At 40.6% G+C, this 21,873-nt stretch overlaps 1 protein-coding gene across 2 annotated transcripts in view; it reads left to right on the forward strand.

Moving 5' to 3' along the window:
- KIAA2026 (KIAA2026 ortholog) overlaps positions 1-21,873 on the forward strand; it is a 91,438-nt gene that overhangs the window by 61,970 nt on the left and 7,595 nt on the right. For both annotated transcript variants that reach the window (XM_019555027.1, XM_019555029.1), the window contains one exon: positions 21,677-21,792. In XM_019555027.1, the coding sequence (XP_019410572.1) occupies positions 21,677-21,792 (116 nt within the window). The remainder of the gene's footprint in view (positions 1-21,676; positions 21,793-21,873) is intronic.

The following is a 21,873-nucleotide window of genomic DNA, read 5'->3' on the forward strand; positions in this document are numbered from 1 at the left end:
AAAAAAACAAAAAAAACCAAAAAAAAAACCAACCCTCAAAACAACAAGGAAAAATATATGGGGTACATGAGCTGAAAATTTGAGAGAGGGGTATGCTTGCTAAAAAAGGTTGAAAACCCCTAGGATAGGTAATACATTATTCTAGAGAGATCTGGTTCAGTGCTTTCTTTCTATATTACTACCACTCTCAGTGACAGGATACTGGACTAGTTGGAACATTAGTCCTGACCCAGTGTGGCACTTCTTACTTTCTTATATTCTTATGGACTGAATTTAGTCCACAGGCCAGATGTTTGACACCCCTGGATTGGAGGAGGCCTAATGTGTGCACCTCTGTTAGGTTTTTTTGTTTCAGGGACTTGAGGACTGTGTTGGGACGCGTATTCAGGAAATCCTCTGAGCATTTTGCTCTGCCTGGTTGCTGGGTTTCGGTGGGCGTGCAGTGGAAGCCAGCAGTTGGGGCTTAATTCTCAATCGTGGTTCCAGTCTCAGCAGGGAATTGTTACAGATGTTCATTTTGTTTCTATTTAGAAGGCAAATTAAAATGCTAACTCTTAGGTGCTTGATATAATTAAAGACATAAGTTCAGTTTCCGCAAGTTATTGCCGTAAAAAATCTTGTGAGCGGAGACTTCAGTGCAAAAACCTCATAATGATTCCTTTTAACACCTAAAGTTACAATAACAGATCCCAGTACAGTCTGGAGTACAGTCTGGTTTCAGGACTATTGATTCAAAAGGGGTAAATCGAAACAATAAGACTTTCAGAAGTTTATGTAGATATCTAATCTAGTCATAATTGCTCTTTAAGCTGACATGTAACAATACCATTATATAAACCATTGGCATACCTTCATCTGGAACACTGTATTCAGTTCTGGTCAGGCTATCTCAAAGTGAAGGCAACGTAAATACAGAGGACTTGAAATACAGACAATGCAGACTTATGAAGGGTCTTCTGTTGTAAATCTTAAACTTCCTTGTGCAAGGTTTGTCATATTCTGTGTTTGTATGGGTGTAGCACAGTTGGACCTTGACCTTGGGCTCTGAGCAATATACATTAAAATACAAGTTTAAGAAAATTAGGAAAGCTTTGGAAGTTGAGAGAAGATGATATAAAAGACTGTCACGTGGGAATTTATATGAAGTAATTAAAGCTATAGAGAAGGCAAATTAGGTGATTGTATTTACCAGTCTTGTAATTCAAGAGCAAAACAATATTCGGTGAACTCTAAAGGAAATTTACTTAAACGTGATTTAAAAAAAAAATCTCTGTACAACATTGCTGATCAACTTGTGGAGTTTATTGTCATGAGTTATCATTGGAGCCAAGAAAGTAAAAAGTTTTAAATAGAGGACTGGATGTTAATAATAGAATAATAGCATATGCAGTTGCATTATATAATTTAAAAAACTAGAAGGATCATTATATATATTCATTCTCCAGGACTTGGAATAAACTTTATCTGATAGAGCTGAAGAAGAAGTTTCCCTTATTTTATGGCAATTCTCTAGGTGTCCAATATGGAATTTCTTGAAGCTTCCTCTGAAGCATTTAGTATTCCCAGAGATGACACATTGGGCTGTTGGACCGCAGTCTGATCTCATATGCCAATTTCTAACTTAAATGGTTGTCTGTTACTTAGCTTGTTCTGTGTGATAATCCAGAAAGGACACTGAAATGTTTTTTGGGGGCTGGAAAGGAAGAATTATCAGAGACTTTTTTTTGAAGTTATGACCAAAATGAAGCCATGGGAATTTCTCTCCTTTCTGACACTCCCTTGATCATGCCCATAGTAGGAATTGCATTCTTGCTACGTGTTCCTGTGGTGAGGGAAGGAAGTATATCCCTAAATCCATTGTTTTAAAATTGAACATATAAAATCAAACTTGTTAGTTGCCTCCTACTTTTATATGGCAACTGTCAATCCTCTGGATCACGGTGTAAGCATAAGAGGTCTAGTCAGGTGCCTGATGAATCTGTTTGTGGCTGACAAGGGCAATTCAAGAGTGATGATCCATGTACTGTCTGAGTTGGAGACCAAGTTTGCAGCATGCTGCTTCCTTCTTTCTCACTTTGCTTCCATCCTGTAGATCAAAGCTGCTTCATGTTGGGCTCTACCCAGTGCCAGATGTTCCCTCCAGATTGGATGAGATTCTGTGCACTCTTCCCAGCTTTCTGTATTGATGTTGAATGACTTCGTATCATTTTTACATATGTTATGGTACTGCCATAGAGGGTGAGCCACTTCCTAGAGCTGTCTCGAATCTCACTGTACAAAATATTCTTGGGGATATGATCTCCTCCCATTATCCTGACATGGCCAAGACAAACTTCTCTTTTTGATAGTGGTTTCTGAGTGTGTCAGTCCTCTGTACTCCAGCACCTCTGTGTTTGGCATTTTGTCTTCCCACTTTATTTTCAGGATCTGGGACAAGCATCTAATGTAGAAGCTGTTCATTTTCCTGATATGCCTAGAATGTTATCCACATTTCTGAACCATAAATCAGGGATGACGTGTCTCATAGATTTGCATTTTCACCTTAGTTGATAGTTTTTTGTTATTCCATGTATGTTTCTGTATTAGCCTGAAATTATTAGTTGCTTTTCAAATTGTGCTAGTCTGTTCAGTCTGAAGGTCCAGATTCCTACTGGTCATAGAACCCAAGTAGCAAAAGCTGTCGATGACACCAAGAGATTTGCCCACTAGAGTGATGTCAGGCACTGGTTCCTCCATCCCTTGGTACATGATCACAATTGTCTTGAGATGAATTGTCATCTCAAAGCTCTTGCATGACACACACAATCTGCCTAAAAGATTTTTCAGGGAAGATTCACTGTGGGCAAACAAGGTTGCATCATCCACAAACAGGAAGTCTCTCAGAACCAGCTCTATCACATTGGCTTCCGCTGTAAACCTCGTGATGTTGAACAAGCCTCTATTTAGTGTGGTTTGAAGATAAATGCTTGTCCTTGAATGAATGAAGAAGCAGAAATGAAATGTAGATTTTAAGGAGCACAGGGGCTAAAACACACATGGAGAAGTTGTCGCTCACATTATGCTCTGTAGGTGGAAGAATCTATCCTGGAAATCAATACAGTTTTCACTCGGAATGCTCCACCACTGATACATTTTTGGTCAAGCAACTGCAAGAGAAGTGTAAAGAAAAATGAATACCATTGTATATAGCCTAATCCATCTGACAAAGGCCTTTAATACAGTGAAGAGATGGCCTTTTTTATGTTCTAAAGAAACTGGGTTGTCCCCCCAACCTGTTGAACATAATTTGTGCACATCAAGGCACAGGTTGTCTACCAGGGGTAAATGTACCCGGGGTTGTGGGGTGGTATGCGGCAGTGGCATGGAGAACCAGCAACACTTCCGGTTTTGCTGCTGGCACCTCTGGTTTCACCATTGTGCGCAGTGCCCCCCGCTTTGATCAGCTGCCAGGGCCCCCCCTCCCCGCTTATTGATTGGCCACCGGGGGGGGACTTCCCTCCTCCTCCTGCTCATTGGCTGGCCAGGCAACTCCCTGCTTCTCGACCAGCTGCTAGGGGTACACCAACCAAAAAAGCTTTAAAACCTCTGCATCAAGGTATGAAGGCAGCTGTATTGTATGACAACAAAGAATCAAATGCCTTTTCCATCAACTATGCTTCAATTTAAGAACCGTGTGTCTTTATTTTTACCAGTACGTTGAAATCTCTTGAGGTAATTATATATCCTTTCCAAAGTACTTACTCAGATGGCTTTGGGAATTTACCTAATGGCAAGAAGAACCTACCTTCTGGTTCAAGGGCATGAAGAAACTTCCCTATCCCATTTTTTAAAAATGAGCTATCTTTCAGAAGAAGCTAAATACTTTCCTTGAAACCCTAAAATAAGGGTTTTCTCAATAGCCTAATCATTAGAACCTCCAGAGAGATAAGTGAGATGAATAGATTGGACCGGGTAGGTGGGTGTAAGTGGGCTGACAGTCTAAAAAGATCTCAGAGGTGTCACATGTTTAATACCTTGTCAGTTCTTTGGTGCCATGAGCAGATAGATGAAGTTGATATTGCTTCCTCTTGGACTTCCAGTTTTCTCTGAAATTCTCCATTAGGTTTTTTTGCCTTTGGTTTAGCTGATATGCCAAAGTTATATTCTATAACACCAGGTTTAGATGCTTTTTCTGTTGGCTTGACCATTTATTGAGTAGCAGAAAATCAGTGATAGGAGATCTTGCTCCATTTCTTTTGCTATTGTAGCTCTAGTGTCCCTAGAAAATAATCTTTAATGGTGTCAAATTACTTGCTCATAATTTTTGTAGCATAGGATTTAGTGAAGGCTAGTCACCTAATCAAGTACTAAGGGCTCCTGGCAGGTTTGTACAGGCCATACTTCAGCCTGTTCTACTGTAGCTTTACTGCTTTTACTACCCAAACTAGCTAGATGAAAGCTAGGTAAGTTGTTAAACTTTAGGGCATCTGAGAACTCCCAGTTTAAAGTCTTGTTTGGTCAGAATTTTCTCATGGAGAGCAGAAGGCACATCCTGGATACTGAGTATGGGCTGAGCTCCTGCTCCAAAACGTGGTGGTGTTAGAGTCTTATAACTTTAACACAAGTGTCTTGGGGTGTATAAACCACACACAGTAGAAAAATGTGATGAGACTTAGTCGTGGATTTCTCGTAGTTAAAAAGAAAAGTGGGAGGCAGGAAGTTAAGGGAAGCCTCTGGACTCGTCTACCTCCACTCCCATTATATCTCCAAATAATGCCAGGCTTGGAGGGAGGAAAATAAAAGGAGGTAACTTGGTTCAGAGAAGGGAGGACCAGCAGATGAGACACAGATATTTAGTGTGATGCAGCCACATGGCTCCCTGGACAAAAGCTGTTTGGGAGCCTTATATAGCCAGGGAGCACTGGGAGTAGCTGTTTAAAAACCACCCAAGTATACCAGTACAAGAGTTAACTAGAATTCATGGGAAACTTTGACCCAGGGGCAAGCAGAGTCACCCAGGAAGCCAGTCAGTGGTCATATTCAGCCTCTGACCGAATGAAAGGAATGTCTGATTAGATAACAGAAAGTAAGGAAGCGGTATAACATATTTACTCAAATTTTAGATGACACTGAATTTAAGATGACCCCCTAATAATTGGATTCTATATGTGGAAAATTTGTAAATGTTTTAATTTTCCATGTATAGGATCTAATTATTGTGGTGTCATATTCAGTTTATCCCCCTATCACTGCAGGGGGCAGGCAGTGGAGGGGCAGCTGGTACGGAGAGGACAAGCAGCTTTCCACCACCTACTACTTGCCCTCCCTCTCCCCTTGGTACAAAGTCTTGGGCCCCACCTTTTCTCATCACCGCTGCTTCTCCTTATCCCCTCCTCTGCCATCCTCTGCTCCATCCTTACCCTTTCTCTGTGACATCAGCTCCATCCGCATTCTAGTCTGGGTACAGGGCAGGCCCCAGGTTAGCCCCGATAGCAGCCATTTGAGTTGTGTGTCACTGCAGCAGGGCCTGGCTTGAGGCTGTGCTCAGTGCCCCAGGCTGCAGTGTGAACAGAGCCTGCTATTGTGGAACAAGGGTAAGGGGAACGGGGAGAGAGACAGGTAGGGAAGTAGAGGCTGCATGGGGGGTGGAGATGGGGAGAAGAGACTACAGGGTAAAGATGGTGGAGTGCAGAGGCAACACAGAGGGCATGTGGCAGCTGCGACTATGGCCCTGACTATGGGAGGGTCTGGAGCTCGAACCACAGCAACTGCCTGACCCCCTACCACCTCCATACTCAATTCTTTGAAGGGCTTTTTCCCATGTTAAATAGGGTGGGAGGAAACCTCATCTTAGAATCAAGTAAATATGGCATGTTGTAGTCACACACTCAAGGAGGGGACTCTAGCAGTAGAACCAAGGTAGGGGAAGGTAGGAAGTAAGCCAGGGGCTTACTTACAGGGGATGTTCCAAACTAAATTTCATGGCCCTAGGCTTGGGACTTAGTGGAGATGGAGGATCTGAGTCCCCCTACCTCAGATATGTTCCTCTGTAGATGAGGGAGACCTTATCTCCAAGTAGCAGAGGGGTTGATATCACCCTCAGCTGTGCATCAGTAAACGATGAAAAGCAGGAGTTGGATGTGGACCTATAACTCCCACCACTATTTGATCATAAGGTGAGGGAAGAATCTCTTTAAACAGGGAATACTTTTTTTCTTATAGCATTCATATAAATAACTGAACCTTTTAGCTGAAAGGTTCCAAAGCAGTACAGGCTGGGCCCATACCCAGCCCAGAGAATTTCAGCCATAATATTTTTTTGTCTGGCAAAGTTATAAGCAACTGAAAACAGAGTTAGTTACATAATGGAAAGTGTTAGGCAACCTAACTATAGATGTTGTTACCAGCTCCACCTACACTAATGAAATAATGAACCTACTGATGTTTTTCTCTCATATTATGCCTGAATAGATTGTGTGTCATGATCATAGACCTTTTCTATACAAATTTGATACATTTTTGTTTTAGGTGTGAATTGTGTTCCTCTGTCAAGAAAAATGGTCAACTTTATACTTCCCCTGCTCACTCCTAAATTTGTTGTAGCAACTTTAATGGTGTAGATCAGGGATGTCAAACCTATTGGGCCCAGCAGGTTGGATTAGTTAGTGGCATGGGGCTGGTCCGCAGGCTGGATTGGGTGCATAGGCTTGCCCCATGCGCTGCATCCAGCATGAAGGTAGTTGGCTGTGGGCACCACAAGTGCTTCAGATCTGTCCTGCATGCCACGTGAAAGTCAGAACTGGATCTGTATCATGTTCATGCCAGAACTGGCCCCATGCACTGTATGCAGTGCCTGTCCAAGACCTGTGGGTGGCACATAGGACCAGATGATTGGGCTATGAAGACCATACTTTGATACCCAAGACTTTTGATGGTGTAGATCATAGGTGTTGATCCTATGACCCTTGAGGACAATCATGTTGAGAGTGTTTGACTGCAAGTTGAAAATGTGTTCCCTGGGCTGTAGTCTTAATTTTGAAAGTTTCATTTGAATTGGCCCTGTTAATCTTCCCTCCTTCCATCCCTTCTTTTATTGCTCCATTAGTTCTGATGTGAACTGGGAGTGTCCTGAGCAGTTGACATACCCTCCTTGCTCCAGTTTCTTAGCACCTCCCCTGAGTGACATGCTGCATGACAGGAGAAGGGAAGAGGGAATAAGTCTTGACTAATCAATTGCTTGCTTCCTTGTGAGGCAGAGGTGAGATGCAGAAAATGAGTTTCAGGAAATCTGCCTCAACTTGAGGGTACTGTCAACGAAAGACTGGAGGATGGTTCCCCTTCACCACACAACTACTCCACAGCAGGGCAACTGTGACCCAAACCAGGGTAAAAAAAAGCTGGAAACTCTCAACCCATGACAGCTCTCTGATTCTCTGCCCCAGCTCAGATTAAAGCCATTTGAGAGCACCTCCGACTGTGCGTGCTGGCAACAGCTCTCTAGAGACTCTGTGGGCGTGTCTGCACATGGGCCAGACTGCAGGTACTAAATGAGTGCTCAATAACCAGTATTACTGTGCAGTCCTGGTGTCATATGGGTTTTTTCCCCATGTTACTTCACAGTAGCAACAAACTACTGCACTGTAGCTCATTGCCACTGTGCAGTCGTGTCAGCATTATGGTTCATGTCCGGTTTGTATAGACGTGCCCTGTATGTACCAGCCTCAGTCTGGAGATAGCCAGATCACTGCACATTCTGGACACTTCCCTTTTGCACTTCTAACACACATCTGTGGCAGGAATTGCCAAAAAACAGGCATAAAAACTGGCTATGTTAGTAGTAGCTCCAAGGGAGACCTCTGAAGACTTGTGGGAGGTTTTGACCTTCTTGCAAAGGGAATACAATTGATTGGAGAATCTGCCCCAATTAATTGATTCCAACCCCTTCAACTGTGAAATTATATGTTTGTGCTTCAAGTTTAAAATGTAGGACACGACCACTCTAAGTTGTGTGGCATGCACAGCCGTGCAGGCGCGCTCATGCTGCACTGCCAGGCGTGGCTGCATGGCTGCACAGCTTAGAGGGAACACTGGCCATGACTAGTGTAGATCTGTTTCTGCTTTGGAAAATGTTTCCAAAGAAGAAAAAGAATATTGGATAGAGGGAGTTTTTTGAATTGTACAGAATTTATGGCAACACCAGTTTAGATTGGCTGATAGCATTTTTCCTCTGTTTTCTCAAGCTAATCTGTTTGATGTTGTGGGGAAAAAAGCTGTCCAGTAGATATAGCACTCCCATCACTTTCAGTACTGGTGTGTAGCTACACCTTAAAATTTTCAGTGTAGACAAGGATTAAAAGTTCTGTAGATACTTTTCTTGCAATACAAAAAGCTGCCTATGTGTTAGACTGATTCATAGATTCATAGAGTTGGAAGGGACCTCAGTGGGCCATCTAGTCCGACCCCCTGCCCCTGGCAGGCAAGAAAAGAGTCACCAACCCTGGGGTCATGTGATCCCTGCTAGGTGCCTGTCCAGACTCATCTTGAAGACTCCTAAGGATGGGGCAAGCACCACCTCCCTTGGGAGCCCATTCCAGATTCTGGCAACCCTGACCATGAAGAACTTTGCCTAAACCTTCTCTCTAGTAACTTATGGACATTGTTCCTTGTCATTCCAGGGGGTGCCCTGGTGAACAGATCACCTACGTCATGTTGCTCTTCCCTTACAAATTTATATGCTGCCACAAGGTCCCCTCTCAGCCTTCTCTTTGGAGAGGCTGAGGAGGTTACGGTCCCTTAGCCTTTCTTCATAGGGCCTTCCCTGAAGGCCTCTAATCAGACGAGTGGCTCTTCTTTGGACCCTCTCCAGGTTGTCCACATCCCGCTTGAACTGCAGCGTCCAGAACTGGACACAGTACTCCAGCTCTGGTCTGACCAGTGCTGCATAGAGGGGAGAATCACTTCCCTGGACCTGTTTGTGAAGCACCTACGGATGCACGACAAGGTGCGATTGGCTCTGCTAACTGCTTCATCACGTTGGCGACTCATGTTCATCCTGGAGTCAACAGTGACTCCAAGATCTTTTTATGCCTCAGTGGAGCTGAGAAGGTTGCCCCCCAGCCTGTAGGTATGATGGCAGTTCTTCCTCCCTAGATGTAGCACCTTGTGCTTGTCCTTATTGAATTGCAGTCTCTTGCTCTCTGCCCACTCCCCAGACTGTCTAGGTTGGCCTGGATCTGGTTCCTCCTCTCCAAGGTGTTAGCGTCATCCCATAATTTTGTGTCATCGGCAAATTTGGACAGGGTGCTTCCCACCCCCTCATCCAGATCACTGATGAAGATCAAAGCAACATGAACTGAGCCCTGAGGAACTCCACAGCACACATCTTTCCAGGGTGACACCAACCCATCCACTACCACCCTCTGAGTGCGACCCTTGAGCCAATTTGCTACACAGTTTACCGTGTAACCATCCAAGGCAAATCACTTCAGCTTATTTATAAGGATGGTATGGGATACTTTGTCAAAGGCCGCCTTGAAGTCCAGATAGATAATATCCACCGCGACTCCTGCATCTAAACAATTGGTGGCCTTGTAAAAGGAAACTAGGTTAGTCAGGCAGGTCCTGCCTGCTGGAAACCCATGTTGGTTACCCAACCACACCACATTAGCCAGTGGGCTCCCACAGATGTGCTTCTTGATAATTTTTTATTGGATTTTCCCGGGGATAGAGATACGGTCTATAGTTTCCCGGGTCCTCCTTTCTCCCCTTAAATATTGGGATGATGTTAGCCCTCTTCCAATTCTCCGGAACCTGACCCAAGCACCATGAGCGCTCATATATCCTTGCCAGTGGATCAGCTATGACCCCCACTAATTCCTTCATTACCCATGGGTGGATTCCCTCCGGTTCTGGTTATTTGACTACATCCAGTCCCTCCAAGTGTCTTTTTACCATGTCGACACTGACCATTGGTTGGCAGCCTGTAGTAGTAGACCCCCACCACCAGATCCCTTTCACCCCGAGTCCCTTGGGTCTCTGCTTGACCACCCTCTGACCCTAATTTGATTATGGAAGACATGTACTGTTTTTTGACATAGAGAGTAACTCCCCCACCTTTTTTTCCCTACTCTTTCTATCCTATACAACCTATAGCCCTCTTTTCCCACCACCCAGTAGTGAGAAGAGTCCCACCAGGTTTCAGTTGGTCCCACTAGGGCAAGGTTGTTGCTTGCTAGCAAGATGCTCCTGCTTGTTTCCCATGTGTCTTACTAACCAGGCTTTGATCTTAAAGTTTCCTAAGCTTTCCTCAGTCTCCTTCATGTTTAACTGCTTCTTAGTCTCTGTTATCTTGTATGTAAGGAGACTATCACAAAAAGTTCTGTTATAAATTTGTGATGTCTTTGTTTTTTACGTTTTCTTGAAAGCTTATCTTAAAGTTTGAAATATATTTTGCCTTCTGACTATTTTTAAGTGGTAGGAAATAAAAAGGAGTCAGCACTCTGGCATACAAACCATCATACCACTAAGGTAAAGATTAGACTCGGGCACTTGTTCAAGTAATCAAATTGCCCTTCTCTTTATGACACCATCACCACTCAACCCCACCCCCAGTAATCAGATAATTCCAGGAAAATTATAAATTTTTTCTAATGTTCTAGTTTTAAAGTCTAATTATTGGAGGGTTATTTAAAATTTGTGTCCTCCTCCGCTCTTCTCCCCCCACCTGCCCATCCAGACCTGCGAGGCAGTAGGAAGGTGGCATAAGGGTGGCAGACAGTGGGGAGACAAGTAAGGGAGGGCAGGCAGCCCGACTTTTGCCCCTTTCCCCCACTCTGATACCTGTCCCTCCACCACCTGCCCTTCTCCTTGATGCCTGCCCCGCCCTGGCCAGTTGCACCAAACCCCCTCGCTGCTGCATGCTTTGCTGCTTCGTGCTGGGTTCTGTGCTGTTCAGTGCCTCTATACCATGTCACTTACTGCCCCATACCTCCACACCGGGTCCCTCACTACTCTGCATGCCATACTGCCCCATGAGTTTTGCAAGGTCCCTCACTGCCCTGTTTCTCAGCACCCCATGCTTTGCTGAGTGGATTCCTGCCACATCTTCTGATTCTAGGTACTACATTTTCCCTTGATATTCAATTCTAAGGCAAGACGTTGCTTTCTCCATGCTGAGTGAAAAAACTTCATTGTAGGAACCCAGTAAATACAGTAATCAAGGTGTACATAAGAATGGTTACAGTATATATGATTGATCTGCACCCAGTTAAAATTTGTCTTTGAGCAAATTAATGCACATTCTATTCCTTCTCTATAAACTGGTACGTAATTATAAGGTATTCTGGCAGGCTAATTATTGTAAAGGCCTCTTAGTAGTTGTAAACCATTTTAGGAGGTGTATGGTATAAAGTAAATTTTGGTCAAATACATCATCAAGAAAGCTATCTGAAGTGTCTGATCATCTAAGGTTCTGAATTCTTTCACTCCTGTTAATTTCTTTTGATCTTAGTGAAGTCAGAGGGTTTTTGCAGGACTAAATCTCAAAGAATAAAGTCACTGTGGCTTTTTTTCTCTTTTCTGTCTGTTCCTTAAATATATTTTTGTGACATACTTGCATGTATTTACTATTCTTCATCACTGTGCAACATGATTTTTTTTTAGTCATTTCATCCTGTCAGTGGACAGTATTGGGCTGTAATAGATTGGGGAAGTATCAAATTGTGAACTCTGTTTTGTGAATACTATTTTTTTGTAATCTTTGTTGTGATGGTCAATTTGTGCTACAGTTTCCATGCTGTGTTTTAAAAACAGATCTGACAGGCAAGTCGATTGTAAATAATGTCATGCTCATGCTAGGGTGTGGGATGCCTTGGAAGGAGTTAGTGTATTATCAAGGGCCATCAGTGCTTAAAGAATTCCCAAGCAGGCTCAGTAGAAACTCTTGAAATCAATAGTAATAAAATGGAAGATTCCCAGTATTACAGTGAATAAGAATTCAACTCCACAACTGATAAATTAAGGAAGTCTACTGAGTTTTCTCATTCAGCGCCTTTGGAAGCCATAATTATTGCTGGATTAAACCCTGGCTTTTTTTACGACAACGTGGTAAGATTACTTTTTTTTTTGGTAGTTATTCGATTGACTTTTAATTAAACAAAGATACTGAAACTATTGTGAATGACATATTACTATATGGCAGTTCTTCTTATATTAGGTAGCCTATTTATAACGTCTAAAATGTAGGTGGTGTATTTGATCTATTATGCTTGTAATTTTAATGTAGCCATAATAAACTTATTTCATAAAACCATCACTTGTACAGCCTGAGTGTGTTACATACTTTGCCAGGGGTATGTGTAAAATACTTTAAGAACTACTGCCATAAAGAATATCCTCTCGTAGCTCTTAGTTTGCTTCTGTATTTGTAAAAATAGATAATGCCATTTTTTTAAACAAATATGGAAAAGTAAATAGTTAAAAAGATTGATGATGCACTTTAAATCTCTCTGAAGAATTGCAAACTATGGTAGATTTTAAAAAAAATCACAGACTGCAAAATTGAGCCCTGCATTTGGGGTACATAAGAATGGACATGGGGGACTATATTCTCATTTTAATGCACAGGTATTTGTATTGGTAGCTCCCTAGTCATTGGAATGACAAAATGCATATAGATTTGAATTAAGGTTCTCTCAGCTACAGCTAAGTTCTTGCTTCCTTGCCACATTTTTCCTTGTTATATCTTTAAAATACTCCTTTTCCATCCCTCCTGCTGAAACTATGATGTATGCATTGCTCATCTCACCTTGACTATTTGTTCGTTTTTGGCCTCTCCCTATTTCATCTCACCTATGTTCACTCTACCCTTTTCAACATGCCAGTGAGAGCCAGGATTTTTTTTAAATTGTAGTCTATATCATGGCTTGCAATATCATGTTTGCATTCATAAATGTGACTCAGTTTTGAGATCTCCTAAGCACCTAAAATGTTTCATAGTTCAGTGGGAACTGCTGAATGCTTAGTGCTTTTGAAAATCACCAGTTCTTGTGGTTAAACATGAATTAATGCTAGTTGCATTTCCAGTTTTTGAAATCTTGTCCAAAATTAATTTTATTTTACTGTTGTGACTCTGTCTAATCTTATTTTCTAATTTCTGTCACAGTAATTCTGTTAGCGATTTCAAGACAGTTGTCATGGCTTTCACGACACTCTGTACTTACTTCCTGCCTGTCAGTTTTCCTTAAAATCCTCTAATGTCCCCTGTTTTCTCTACATAACCCAAATATTTTTCTTGACCATTCTCTTTGTTTCCTGTGCACATTTTTAATTTTATATATACAAGAAGCAAGGTTTGTTTGGTAATATCTTTTATTGGGCCAACTATATTTTATATATACAAATAACAATATAGCCCTAACTTTGTGCAGTCATACATACTTTCCTTTGTGTTGGAACCATCTTTCAGTGAATGCTTGTCAAGAGCATTTCCTCAGGTAATTCCTGGCTACCTATCTGTTTGCTATTCTGTCTGTAAAAGCTGCATTCTACATTTTGTGTTCTGTATCTTATTTTGATTTCTCATTGATTCATGCTTTTAAACTGTAAAATCTTTGACATTTGCTGCTGTTACTTATTCCAGACGTTTTAGAATGCCATAGCCTTCTGATGGTATATATTAAATTGCAAAACTAGGTGAGGCAACAAGTCCAGCTATGAACTGATATCAGTATAATTTAGTAACTTAATTAAATAGGCTATTTTATCTCTAAAACATGGTTTTGACCAAACAGTTCTCTCAACCAAATATTTTTCTCATTAACATAAGAGGACAAAATTCAATCAAATGAAAGGAAACAGGATAGTGAATATCTAAATAGACATTTATAGACATGAGCTGTCTGTAAATCTAGTAAGATTGCTGTTGGCCATAGTCTTAAAATGCATAAATGCCAGGAGTTTCTTTTAATGGAGTGTAAAAAATGAACAGTTAATGGTAGAGAATCCTGTTGCCTCAAGTTTACCTTTAAAATATAAAAAAAACTAAGCTTTACAGGAAAAAAATCCTCTACTCTTCTGAATTGTTTTGCAATGTTTCGTTATAAAGAAAATATATACATTAACCAATGAAATGATAGTTTTTTTCTAGGAAGAATCAAACTGAATATCTGTCTGAAAAGTATTGATGGTAATCAATTGGATTTTTGCATGATGTGAAAAGTGTATCAGCTTGTTTGTATTTCATAATAAAATGTAATTGGCAGTATTATTTAACATCACCGCTAAAGGGGCTATTTTCACTGAAGGGACTACTGTTTGAGTTCTTATCCTTGCAGACAGTCCAGACTTTCTCAGTAGCTGTATGCTTCTCTAGATTGTGACAAAAATAAAGTAACTTAATGTTACTACCCATGTAAAATTGGGTTGTGACATTGGTGAGGAAAATAAATAGTTAAGCATTACATTAAAATATGTAGACATTTGTCAACTTAGACATTTAACACAATAAGCAAAAGATTTCACAATTTGTCAGAAATTAAGACAATCAGTATTAGTAGCTAGCTACTATAAAACTTATCTGTGGAAATAGCTTGTTTTGTTTGACTCCTTGCACATCTTTATTTCTAAGCTAATATCCCAAAGAATCAAATATATTTAGCTGAGGTTTGATCATTTCCCTGCTATTTCAGTAGCCACAAATAAAATTCTCACATACATTCATTTAAACTGATTTGTTGATTTCTGCCCCACCTCACCCCGCTTGAAAATGTTTCCTTCTGACAATGATTGTTACTTGTTTCTGCTGATATTCTTCAAATGACACCTAAGGTTAGCTATTTAGTATATCATTTCTAACATTGGAAGTGATGTTGCAGAAGCAAAAATACATATTGCTGACCTTTCATCACTTTCATTGTTAAAGAGGGCTGTCAAGTCTGTTTAACCAAAATGCAGACATTATTGAGTTATATGAAAAATAGTGCTATTTAAAACGAATTGCATATTCCTCATTCACTCAAAGCTCCTATTGAAGCAAATAGGAATAAGAATTTTAAGTTTTGATGCATAATTAGGATAAGAGGACTATTCAAAACTTTCTGAGTTTAAAAGTTACCGATCTTTTTTTCTTTAGGTGTCTGATGTCCAAAGCAGCTGCAGATCACCAGCTCCCTCTCCGTGTGACATCACTAGAGCACGCTAGACTGGTGATGTCACACATACCACAGAACCCCGCTGCAGAATGGAGCAGGCCTATAAGGGTAAGGTAAGTTTTCTCCCTCCACCACCACCCTTTTTAAAACAATATTGCATGGTTTTGTAAGATTCCTAATATTCTTTATTTTATGTCCTTGATATAAAATAAGGATTTTTAAAAATCTTATAAAACTGCATAATATTGTGGTTGTGTGTGTGTTTATTTAAAAAAAAAAAAAAGTTTAGCCCTTACCCCCTATATCCATATCCTGGCTCCAGTCTGCTTTGGGGTTCCATGCTGAATATGCCATAATCAGAATAGTGTATGCTGGGGCATCACGGAGAGTGGAGTCAGCATTCCATGGCTGCTCTGGATGTCGGAAACCTAATTGAAAGGTAAGTTTTAACTCCAGAATGTGTTGAATGTATCCCTTACCTTAGTTCTGTGGGAATATTCAGCACATGGTTATAAAGTGCATTCACATTTTTGTTAAATGTAGTTGTAATCCACCAGTAAAGAACAAAGTATATACTTTTTTTCTAGACAGACTTGATTTAATTTGTGCAAAAATACAGGTAGCATAACTTTTCTACCATAACATAAGACTGTTTTTTATTATCTCCTGTTACTAAATGGTAATTAGGAGTCAGGTTAATGTGAAAAGGTATTGATATTAGTAATCTCTTCTGGTTCTGCCCGCTATTCAAAACTGAATTGTTTCTATTTAAAATGATCAGCAGAGAAAGTTATGAATATTGACTTAATGAATATTATGCCTGTGCTCTAGAACGAGTTGAAAAAAATGAGTGAGAATAGTTCACGTCACTTTGAAGAACACTGCCTTCAGTCAAACAGTGATAAGGAAAGGAATGCTTTCCCTTACCTTGGTTTGGAGCAGCTGCATAATTACCCCACTTCTACTGATCTAACCCCATCGGTTTTGCTAATGGTTAGAACCCATGTATAGCTCCTTACTGAGCAGATTTGTTTGTGGAACCATGAAGTGATAGATTTAATATCTAGTCTTCGGCACTGCCCTAAGACTTGTTCTGGAGTTTCCTGAGTAGCCATACCCTTATACTTTGTACAACAGAATTACAGAGGCTCTTCTGCATAGTCCCATGCGTTCTTTGCTTATAGAAAATAAGTAGCATTTTGAGCTTAAAGAAGCCATTTTTTATTCCATTTGTTCATAAATTCCATATTGAATCAAGTCACGTTTAGAACTTTATTTTGAACCATGAGAATTAAAAACATTAAATTAAGCTTAAATTCTGTAGAAACTAATTGACTACCAGGGAAGTGCTTGCAATAGGAATGGTGCCATGACTAAGCTCAGTCCCATCCTTACCTCTCAGTAAACTGCTTTTTCTGTAATAGACTATAAGTAGGGGTCTACTTAATTCACAGTTTGATGGTTTTCACAGAAACCACAGAAAATGGCATTGTCCGCAGTTGCCAGGAAATACTGCATTGGCCGCGATTTCCTGCAAAATCAACCTGAAAAAGCCAGCATATTCATACAACACACTGTTTTAGAATGTTCCAGTACTTACCGCAATACAAAGACAATGTGACAGTCACAGCAGCCATAGATCATGCGACTGAGAGTTAATTGGCTAGTGACATAGACTAAGCGAAGGTGCCAATTAGTGAAGTGAAAATGTTTCTATAAATTAGTATTTCTAAACTCGTTGTAGAATGCTGCATATAATAATAAATTATAATGTTACCATTCATATTGTATACAACTCTATAATATATTTAAATTTCAATTAAAAATTAATATTTAGATTCATAATAATGATAAACTATACAATATAATTTATTTTCTTTGGAATTTGCTGTTAAATTATATGGTATATGCCTCCACCAATAAGCAGCAAGGGGTGGGGCCACCAGGAAATGCCTGCAAAATCAACTCTTTGTGCCATGACCAAACCGTGAAAATTGCTTTGTCTCACCATGAGTTAAGTAGAACCCTAACTATAAGACCATATGAACTATGACACATGAAATAATGTTCTATTTGCTTTTCTATCTAGACACATTAGCAGATTTTTTTTTCTGCAATTAGCCTTTATATAAGCCCCTACCCTCTGACGAAAGCTGTATATCTCTGCACCATGATAGCTTCAAGGATGTTTGTTTCATTGAACCAGTTTATTCTCTTCTTTCCTGTGCACTTTTGAGGAATGGGGTCTGTGTGTGCTATATATTTTTATATATTCTCATACTTGCCTCCAACAACTAAGTCAAGAATGGGTAAAATACAGCCTGCAGGCCATATTTGGCCTGTGAATTAATCCTGTCCTATCTGACCTGCAGACTGCTGATGGGAGTCTGAGGAGGGAGGGTTGTGTCCCACGCCATACAGCTCTGCCACATCCAGGGCCAGGCCGGGTCATGCAGCATGCAGACTCCTCCACCCCCCTGCTTTCCCTGCCCCCTGGCTTCTGAGTTACACTGCAGTCACCAGCAGCTGGGCCTACATGGGCTAGGGTATGATGCAGCACCCCCAGTAGCTGTCCTGCCTGCTGTGATGAGCCACTGCTGCTGCAGCACCGCTAGTCGATGCTGGCCATGGGCCAATCCCCACCCCCTGCCCCTTCTCCCCAAGGCAGCCACCCCTAACTTTTCTGTTTTGGTGGCAGTGGTTCATCGTAGCAAGCATGCAGGACAGCTACTTCGCACACTGCATTGTACCCTGTCCTATGTGGGCCTGGCTGCCAGCAGCCACAGTGTCAGAACTGCACACGCCAACAGGAAGGTGGTGGAGGGGAATTGGAGGGGGTGGGAAGATGCAGCGGAGCAGAGGATACTTCATGGCCCAGCCTGGCCCAGCCCCAGATGTAACAGAGTAAAGCGGTGCAGGACACAACCCTCCCTCTTCAGATTCGCAAGCTAGGAACAGACAGTCAACAAGCCTGAACCTAAGTTGATTCAATCTTTGCAGGTTAGTCCAACCTGACTAGGCTAAACTGGTTTGTAACAGTAAAGACATCCCCTCTGAACTGAAGAAATGCAGGGACATGTCAGCAGTGGCTCAGGCTAAAAGTCGGGGGGCATTAGAGCAACACCCTCACTTCCCTTGTACAGTGCTGAGCTGAAGGGGAAGGTGTGGCCAGGCCCTGGCAGGACTCTTTGATTAGGGAGGGGTTCTCTTCCTCCTCCCCTCCCCCCCCATTGATAACAGAGCATTGAGTTACACAGCAGGGAGTTATACAGGGAGTTGTTAGCATTTATCACCCCATTAGCAAAACAGCCTCTCTCATTAGTTCATGCTCTTCTTAAACAACTTTTTCCAAGGAAGGAACGGAGGGACATTACCAGCTACCAGTTGATCAGCTCCAAAAAGCCCTAAGTCGACACTGTGCTGTCTGCCTTTGTCCTGTTTCCCACAGCCAGCATGTGGTATGCTAGCTAATGCTTAGAGCTGTCTGTGTAAGGCAGAAGGGAGGGGGGAATCCCTGCTTGAGCGGGGAGAGGGGTCAGCAGGAGGAAGCCAGGCAGATGCCTCATACATGCAGTCTCTGCTGGAGCTGCAGCCAGGGAGCAGAGGGGGAGGGGCCAACCCTGCTGGGTTGGAGCAGAGAACAAAGCTCCACCCAGAGTTGCAAAGCATCTGGGATGCTAAAGGACTCTGATTTAATTTAAACCAGGAAGGGGTCTGGGACAGACCTTGCATAAACTGGTTTGACCCAGATCAATTGAGTTTGATACTACATTCAGCCAGGTTTGTTGAATGTACTACATTCAACCAGATTTGTCTCTGATCAGTTAGACCAATTTATGTGTAAAGTCTGTCCCTAGCCCCAGTGGTGGCCAGCAGGCTGGATGGGATCAGTTCCCCCACAACCCAGCCCCTAACAACTCACCAAAACTCCTTAAGTTGTCCTCCAGCCCAAATAATTGCCCACCCATGAACGTTTTGACTGCAGGAAGAGTATTCCATTTCAACTTTGCCAGTGTGTGCATTTATCAAAACTGCACATAAATGATGGGGAAGCAAACAGTTTGTGGAGCTGTCCAGAGATTTTAAACTGGATTAAATATATTATCTTTTTTAAAAATTAGAATTTATTTCATTTTTCTTTAAATTTAGAAAAATATAACCTACAATCATTTTTTTTCCTTTCCACAACTGGTTTTTAATAAAATAAAGTCTTACAATCCATTCTTGTACACAGATCTTTGCTTGTGTCCATTCTGTAAGTAGATACACAGTTTGTTGCTTCAGAGATTACTCAGTGGCCACATCCACCTAATTTAACTTCCCTTTCTCTGACTAAATCAAAATATCAGTCTTCTCTGGAGGTGAATAACTCTATCTTAAAAAATACATTTTGTCTTATCATTCCTTGTCCAAAAATCTTACTCTGTTCCATCGCTCCTTGTCCCACAGCTATTTTTCACATCTTTACTTTATCGTCTTTTCATGTATCTTTGTCTGTGTTCAGTTCAAGATTTACTGCATTATCATGTCCTGAAATCATTCATATTCATTTATTTATTTGACACTGAAGCAGTAATATATCATTTATGGATACATAAATGTATGTATCTGTAATTCTGTTAAATCATGTATGTAACATTTGAAGTAAAAATAAAACTGTATAAATTAACATTGCTTTATTGCTGTAAACAGTTGGCTTGACTGCTCACACTAGTAAGTGAAATCAACCCCCTAATTAGGTTGTATTGCATGTTATATTTTTTTGTTAGTTTCTGAAGCAGGAAACCTGTCACCAGTGTGCAGCGTGGGCACGGTATAATCTGGTCAGATTATATTTAGGGAAAATTAAAACACAAATGTATTAAAGCATTAATATTATGTGGCATCCATGTATCATTTTCCATTTAACTGCTTGGCATTTTGTAATGTTTATTAAAGAATAGAAGAGTAGTCACTCATTCTTCTATGTGACATGTATCGTCTTTAAATCTTGAAACAAGCCAACCAAGCTGAGTGATTATGCTGTGCAGTGGGTAAATCTGCAGAGAATGGATAGGAAAGAATTCTCTTATATAACCATGAAAAGGTCACTGCTGCAGACAACTGAAGGGTTCTAGCTTCAAGCTTCCAGTTTTTCCTGCCCCCAAACTCCATGCATACTGGGTGGGGTACAGGTAGCCCATGTGGAGCAGAGTTCTGCTGTAGGCAAAGAATACACACCAAACATGGACAAGTCCTGCTTCTCTTACTGCAGGATACTGTTTTCATTGTCTCATGACAAGAGCAGCCCACTCAGTCCAGTTCTTTCTTCTGATTTTTAATCTTCACATTTGCCTAAGTTGGTAAAGAACCGAGTAAATTTAATGGAGCTATATCAGTAATTTTTATGAATAATTACAGTTGTAGTCCACTTTACTGAAGAAAATGATACATATACACATTACTTATTTAATATAGCAGAATTAGTCTCAGCTAAACTTTCAGCTTGGCAGAGCAAGTATTCATAATTCATTATACATGCCCAAGTTTGTTTTGCTTTTAAATAGACATCAGAGTTAGGTCAGACATTAAATAAAAATGTTCTCAAACCTACAAAAGAAAAGGTAACTTTGGAAACTAGTCAATTACGCAGTGTGATTACATGACCTAGGAAGTGATTCTGTTTCCTCCTGCCACATGGAGACAGGTTGTCAGCACATCATTTATTATTGATATACTGGCATAGTAACAAAGGGAAAATTTCAAATACTTTGGTATTAATAATGTTACCAAAGAAACGTTCATATTTTCAACCCTGCGCAAGAAAAAAATCAATGGAAATACTTAATCGCAGTGGGGGCTGGACCCGATGATCTTGTAAGGTCCCTTCCAGCCCCTGACATCTATGAAAGTTTCAGCTGAAAAAATAAACCATTTTTAATTATTTGAAATACAAAAATCTAATACTCTTTCCCAATGAGAAAGCTCTTTCCCCTCTATTTTCTATTATGTCTGACATAGTCAAGGTATGAAATTTACTTTTGGATAAAGAACAGCCGTAGGAAAAAGTAATCCCACAAGTTTTGTTTTGGGTTTTTTTGCGAAATTACAATAAACGTTTTTATTTTTCTCAAGTGTTTGTACCAGTCATATAATGTGTGTGTATGATAAAGTAAAATTCGTGTTTTAGGTCCTAATCTTGTAAACATTTAAACATGAGACCATATATGTGTGGACTGTCATACAGAATTCATAGGGATTACACATATGTGCATAATTACTCCTGTAAGTAAATTTAAGCACACACATATAAATGCTTGCAGAATTGGATATTAATTTTCAACATCCTGAAAAAATAAACATTCTGTAAGAATTGTTACGATATTTTTTTAATTGCAGCATAAGAACTCTATACACAGTTTAGAGTTTCCCTTACACAAGTTGAGAATAAATAGCACTGATGAAAAATATATTTTCTACCTGTGAATTTCAAAATATATTGCATGCAAATATCATATACTAATATATCAATTAGAAAAAGATAAATAAATGGTATTTTATGTTTGTAGGGAAGATGGTACCTTCGGAAGCAAGGAGTAAAGGAATTACACTGTACCTTGATACGACTGCTAAATGAATTGTTACCATGGGAACCAAAGTTAATGAAAGCTTTTCAGAGAAACAGGTAATTAGCTAATCCTTTGAACAGTAGTATGAACAAAATAGAAATCATTTCATTTTTCATGACTTATTGACTTATTTGGCT

The sequence above is a fragment of the Crocodylus porosus genome, unplaced genomic scaffold (genome assembly GCF_001723895.1).
Source record: "Crocodylus porosus isolate Cpor-Errol unplaced genomic scaffold, CroPor_comp1, whole genome shotgun sequence".
Classification (NCBI taxonomy): Eukaryota; Metazoa; Chordata; order Crocodylia; family Crocodylidae; genus Crocodylus; species Crocodylus porosus.